The sequence below is a fragment of the Etheostoma cragini genome, chromosome 21 (assembly GCF_013103735.1).
Source record: "Etheostoma cragini isolate CJK2018 chromosome 21, CSU_Ecrag_1.0, whole genome shotgun sequence".
Lineage (NCBI taxonomy): Eukaryota > Metazoa > Chordata > Actinopteri > Perciformes > Percidae > Etheostoma > Etheostoma cragini.
In genome coordinates this window covers 447521-454120 of record NC_048427.1, presented here as the reverse complement: position 1 = coordinate 454120, position 6600 = coordinate 447521, and the positions used below count along the sequence as shown (strand labels likewise).

The window sequence follows — 6600 nt, the reverse complement described above, 5'->3', positions numbered from 1 at the left end:
GCGTCCTCTGGTGGACAGACTATGCAACACCATCACTAACAGGGACGTTGTAGAGCGTCCTCTGGTGGACGGACTATGAACACCATCACTAACAGGGACGTTGTAGAGCGTCCTCTGGTGGACAGACTATGCAACGCCAACAGTCATAACTTGGTTTTTATTTTGTTTTTAATATTCATTTATCAGAATCATTTAATTGCCATTATAAAAAATCCGATTTTTTTTTTTTAAGTCAGCCATTATAAATGCCCGTACCTATATATCGTGTATGCCAAATATTGGCAGGGCTCTAGTGCCGATAACACACCACTTGGTTTAAGGAAGTTGGCATGTACGTTAAAGAAATGTTTCTCTCTAAATGGAGCAACAGATATTAAAAGATTCACAAATTTAAAAAAAAAAGATAGAACTGCACACACAATGTTTTGAATATTGTTCAGGCCCTTCCAGAGTTGTGGACACACTGTGAAGTCAAATAGTTTATACTGTGAGAACAAATCCCAAATCTGCTAATTAAGAAGCCTTTGACTTTAAAAAGGACCCAATCATGTCAAAGTGTTCTGGACTCACCTCTCAGAGCCTCCACCACGTTGTCCTTCTCTTTGTACACTTTCTGGATGTTATTGATGCTGCCAGAGAAAGAGAAAGAGGAACAGGAGCCATCAAGAATTTATTTTTCACAAAGTGCAACCACAGAAGCAGTGTCAGAGCGAAGAGCAGCTCTCATGGTGCAGACTGGTCCCCCTAGGCTTTAACTGAGCCTGGAAACTCTCCCAGGCTTCATTTCTCTCCTCATGCTTCAGTATCAAAGGTCTCTGCCTCTGAATGGATATTTCACACATAGAGCTGGGCAATAATTCAATCTGATAATTTTGAAATTTTGCTTGTTAACCACATTATTGATGATAATTTATCCTAAATCTCATTGTAAAAAATATTTTGTGAAGGCACAAATTGTCAACTTTACAATATCGTCGCACTATCAACCAATGGTGGTGCAGTGGATATAACAAATGGTGTGGGAGAACAGGGTTCGATTCCCACTGCGATACCTTAACCAAAGTGTCCCTGAGCAGGGCACTTAACCCCTAGTTGCTCCAGAGGTGTGCAACCTCTGACATATATAGCAGCTAAATGATATGTAATGTAATGTTACTGTATATCAACATTGATGTATTTGGTCAAGATTATCATTATATATAATTTTCTCCATATCATCCACCAGCCCTTATAGATTAACACACTTTGTGCATTTTTAATGTCCAAAGTAATATGATGGTGATACAAAAAGTAGCCGCCATAAAAGTGTAGAAACCTACTCAGAAATGCAACAAAACTGCATTTCCAGGAAGCACTTATTGCACCAGAAATATGCGTCCAACTGAGATTCATATGCAGGGTCAGACTTTTACCGGATGGCCTCTTTCCCTCTGAACTCGGCCGAAACAGGCTCGACCGACTCGTCCCCACCAGGAGCGCCGTTCGCCTCCGTGTCGTACACGGAGTTCACTTCAACGTAGCGCTTACTGCGTTTGGACCAATAGGAGGGCTTCAGGAAGTACACCAAGGACCTCTTTATTCCAAACTCCCCTGCATTTCAGACAAAATTTATAAGGTATTACACATGATAGTAATACTAAACAATCATAGGGTTAAAGATCAAACTCAAAGTGTACAGCTGCAAAGATCAATCACATAAGAGATTAGTTGTCAGCTATTTCATTAATTGGCAACTATTTTGATAACCAATAATCGTTCTGTTTTTTTAAAGTAAGAAAAGTTAAATTTCTCTGATTCCAGTTTGTTAAATGTGAACATGTTATATACTATATTTACTATAAAATGCCAATGTGAGCTTTCGTATTGCTTATTTGTCCGACCAAGATTTTGTCTAAAACCTCTCAACTTATTTAGTTAGTGTGTGTGTGTGTGTGTGTGTGTGTACACTCACCAGGCAGAACCTGGTCTAGGTAGAGAGCCAACAGAAGGTAGAGGATGCAGTCTAAAACCAGCATGAGCAGGGGCACGTAAAGAGGATGTGGGCCGTTGGCCAGGGAGGAAAACACAGCCCCATCTCCCTGGGCCTCCAGGTAAACCACCTAACACACACACACACACACACACACACACACACACACACACACACACACACACACACACACACACACACACACACACACACACACACACACACACACACACACACACACACACACACTTTTCAATAACTGCATGGCTCCCAATTTAAATTTGGGCAAACAGACATTTGAAATCGAAACCTTCATGTAAACTATTTTGTCAAAAATAAGTATTTTTGGTTTTCATAAATACTGCTGCACGACAGCCAGGAATCAAATTTGGGCCACAGGCGTAAGGGAGGCCCTTTACTACTTCCTGTCATCCTGTTTCTGGCACACTGGCTTAGGCTGTGGACATATGAACACCTGGCAAATTACTCAAAATGGCCTCTGTGGTAGTTCCCCTTAAAGCACGTCTCCAGGTAACTGACTCACAAGGAGAAGCAATGCCTGCGTCACTGTCGCGGCTGGTAATTAAAGCTCCAGACTAAAACAAAGTCACAAGACAACAACTGCAGAAATGGATGGAAATGGACCCTGGTGATGGGAAAGCGTCATGGGTGGGGGGGTACAACTCCAGCACGCCGGTACGAACTACATTCCTGGAGACATTTCTTGGCACACCAGATAATTTCATTACACGGCACGGCCTCGAAGATGACCAGTGGAGCAGAGTGTGCTTTTGTTACCTGTGCGATCCCGATTGAGAAGGCACTGGGGGAGAGCAGACAGAGAAGCCAGACCAGCGGCTGGGGGAAGTCCTTCATCAGCACGGTGAAGAGGGACAGGCAGCCAAACATCACCGTCAGCATGGAGCCCACTGTGCTGGCAAACTTGGGCTTCTTAAATAACGGAGTCAGCATGAAGGAGAAAAAGATCTGAGAGAGAGAGAGAGGGCAGAGGGAGATAGGAGGAGGACATCAGTATTCCAGTGACTACCACCCTCAGAACTGAACAGTGCTGTGAATAAAAACCTCCAGTTTCAACTACTATTTTAACATTGCCTGTATTGGGTTGGTTATCAATCCATTTCTAACAGGGTGGGAATAAATCACCTCCCAAGATAAGCAACAATTTTAGAAAATGTCATGCTTATAATGCTGCATTGAGTTAAAAAAGATCTTGCATAGAACACACAACGAACAACACACAACCTTTTTAACCCATCCCTAAAAGCAACACACTGTGGTCTCCTAGCGTTACCTACATTACACCTAATTACAGCTACATCACTTCCGGGAAGACTTGCGTCTCATTTTTCACTACTGGATAAAAATGTATAGCTCAAAACCTGATACAACGAAACCCAAACTAGACGCCACTAGGGGTAAATAAGACAATACTATTGTCATTTGGGTGATGGGACCCTTTTATGACTACAAAGAGTAACAAAATGTCTACAGAGATGCAAAACGACCACAAAAAGACACCTAACAAATGACATAAAAGCATCTAAAACGTGCACGTAACAACTACAAATGACACAGAATTATTACAAAGAGACACAAAGTTACTACAAAAATGCAAAATGACAATTGAATAGATGCAAAATGCCTACAGAGGGTCACAAAATGAGTACATATAGACTCTTTGACAGTCTTTGTGTTTGCATGTCATGTTTCTATGTAGACAGTGTGTGCAGGTTAACTTTCCCTCCGTCACAGCTCTACTCACCGATGATATCCCGTAGAGGAAGATGAGAAGGAAGATGACGAAGAAGTCACTGTTGGGGAACAGGGCCGTGTACGTGGCAATGATGGACATCAGGATGGACATGGTGGTCACTAGAGCCGCGTACAGGAGGCCCCATGACAACCTGTTCAACAACACAACAACTTAAAAGTACACTGTGGAGCCATTTCTCCCATCTAGTGGTACATTTTAAGAGTTTAAGAGTAGGCTTAAGACTTTCCTCTTTAGATAAAGCTTAAAGTTAGGTCCGGCTCAGGAGAGTCCTGAACCATCCCTTAGTTACGCCGACTATAGGCCTAGACTGCTGGGGGACTTCCCATAATGCACTGAGCACCTCTCTCTTCCTCCTTTTCTCCATCTGTATGCAACCTCATTTCATTAATGCATGTAACTAACTCGACTTCTTCCCTTTACAAGAGTCTTGCGCTCTCTCACCCCTCTCCTCTCTCCTCCTATTGCTTCCTGCAGGTGTTTCTGGCTCTGGTTCTGTGGTTGGAGTCACCTGCTGCCTCCATGTTCCTGATCGACAACCTCTGCTACAATTCTCCAAGTCTCTCTATCTCTCTGTCTGGGTCTGGGTCTCTCTCTCTCTCTCTCTCTCTCTCTCTCTCTCTCTTTCCCTCACCCTCAACCGGTCGAGGCAGATGCATCTGAAGCTACAGGGACCGATGCGCGTTTGTCACCCACCAGAAAGACGTGTCGTAGAGCCCCATCATGGTCATGGTGTCTTTGAGGCGATGCTCCTTCTCCGCCGCCACGTTGACGATGAGGAAGGTGACGAAGGGTGTGAAGGCCAGGACCAGGTAGATGGAGATGAGGGCGTGGGGGAACTTCTGCACCTCCACCGAGCCCGGATGACCCATCATTACCACCTGCAGGTCCATCTCACTCCACACTGAACGCTTCGTCTGCATCTGTACACAACAGACCGTTAGGATCGTTAGGCATGTATCCTGATTTCTTTGGGATGATTTTTAAAATCAATTTGTTTATATATATATATATATATATATATATATATATATATATATATATTTTACCAATGATTCACCTAAATATTTTCTGTTCATGCGGTACCACTAACAGCAGATACATCATATCCTTTTCTAGTAAAAGCAGAAAATCCATGTTATGTTCTTCTTTACAAAGTAAATAAATGTCGCACTGATTGACTGACGTGTGATGTGCATTCTTCTTAGAAAACAAAACGTTTTAGAAACGTTTCCTAATATATTTTTCTCCAGAAGTGTATTATTTAACTTTTGTTTTTGTTAAAGAAGGAAAAGAAAATTGCAATACTCAATACTATTGAATCGCAATAAAAGCAAATCTCAATGCAAATCGAACTGGCACCCTTGTATCGTGAAGGAATCGAATGCACATTGTCTCGGCCCTAATAAGTTATTCTCAACAGAACTCGCACTGCATCGTTGTTCCCTCTTTAAGGCGGAGTTGGTTCAGACTGGGGAACATGGTGCTGATCCCCGGCCCGTCTCACCTGGATGATAGCAGCATCGATCAGGGACTGGAGGCGGATGAAGCCGGAGTACCAGTAATTAGCTGCTCTGCAGTTCACCGAGCTGGTAAAACAGTTGGCTAGAGGAGAACAAACACAACGACAACAACATAAGCTGTGGGTGTGACAGATATACATGACAAACACTTTATATTTCAGCTGTGTTCCCTCACACAGGCATAGAATTCAAAACACACAACTTATCACCTATCACCATTTCTAGTCACTGGGGGAACTCATTAAATGTTAAAATACCTCATAAAGTGACATTTTCATGTCATGGGACCTTTAAATAAAGAGAGGACTGAAAATATTTGGTTACACTTTACATGAAGGTATCTACATAAGAGTGACATGACACTGTCATGAACATCATAAACAAGTCCTAAATGTTTCTGACAACGTCTAGCGCTTCTTTTAGTGTCATTTGCGCTTGTCATGACAAGTTAGGGATAGGGTTATGATTAGGGTACTTGTGTCATGACTGTGTCATGTCACTCTTATGTAGACATCTTCAAGTAAAGTGTTTTCAGGAAAAGATACTTACGTATATACAAACCACCATTCCAATGAAGTTGGGACGTTGTGTAAAACGTAAATAAACACAAAATACAGATTTGCAAATCCCTTTTCAACCTATATTCAATTGAATGCACTACAAAGACAAAGGAAAAATAAAGAAAATCCCATTAGACTTTACCAATAGTTTCTGTGTAGTCGCTGGGTAAGGGCAGCTGGTTGTAGGGGAAGCGTAGCTTGTACGACGTGGCAGCGCTGTCCATGAACACAACACCAACGTAGCTGGAAGGCTCATACAGACTGGCGTTCTCCAGGTCCTCCTCGCTGGCAAACATCTCCAGATGATCCTGTAGGTCTGGAAACACAAGGTGGACAATACAAAGTGTGTGTTTAGAAAGATGCGATTTATTTGACTATCACTAACTACCTGATTAAGGTTGGTTTTTGAATGAATGTGTAGTTTTTATATTACAGTATACCTATGTATGCAACACAGTATCTTTTAAGCACCTTTTGCAATTTTGTTGTATTTATTCATTGTAAGTAGGGGTGTATGATTAACCATTTATAATCAAATTTGCAATTTAAAAGAACTAGGGCAGTGCCCGTTGAAAATATGCCCGTTTGTAATAAAAAAATATCACGATAACAGGGTGGAGTAATCAGACATTAGCATATCTGCGTTCATCAATCACCAGAACAGGACCGTGTGTGTGTGCGCAGAGAGAGAGAGAGAGAGAGAGCGAGGGAGAGAGAGAGAGAGAGGGAGAGAGAGGGAGAGAGGGAGAGGGAGAG

General features: G+C 42.3%; 1 protein-coding gene across 1 annotated transcript in view; it reads right to left on the bottom strand.

Annotated features, from left to right (window-relative positions):
• abca5 (ATP-binding cassette, sub-family A (ABC1), member 5) overlaps positions 1-6600 on the bottom strand; it is a 32665-nt gene that overhangs the window by 20420 nt on the left and 5645 nt on the right. Inside the window, exons 4-11 of the mRNA XM_034860753.1 lie at positions 5987-6160; positions 5269-5366; positions 4458-4684; positions 3753-3894; positions 2768-2956; positions 1952-2099; positions 1413-1590; positions 571-629 (exon numbers count right to left, since the gene is read on the bottom strand). Coding sequence (XP_034716644.1) covers positions 571-629; positions 1413-1590; positions 1952-2099; positions 2768-2956; positions 3753-3894; positions 4458-4684; positions 5269-5366; positions 5987-6160 — 1215 coding nt within the window. The remainder of the gene's footprint in view (positions 1-570; positions 630-1412; positions 1591-1951; positions 2100-2767; positions 2957-3752; positions 3895-4457; positions 4685-5268; positions 5367-5986; positions 6161-6600) is intronic.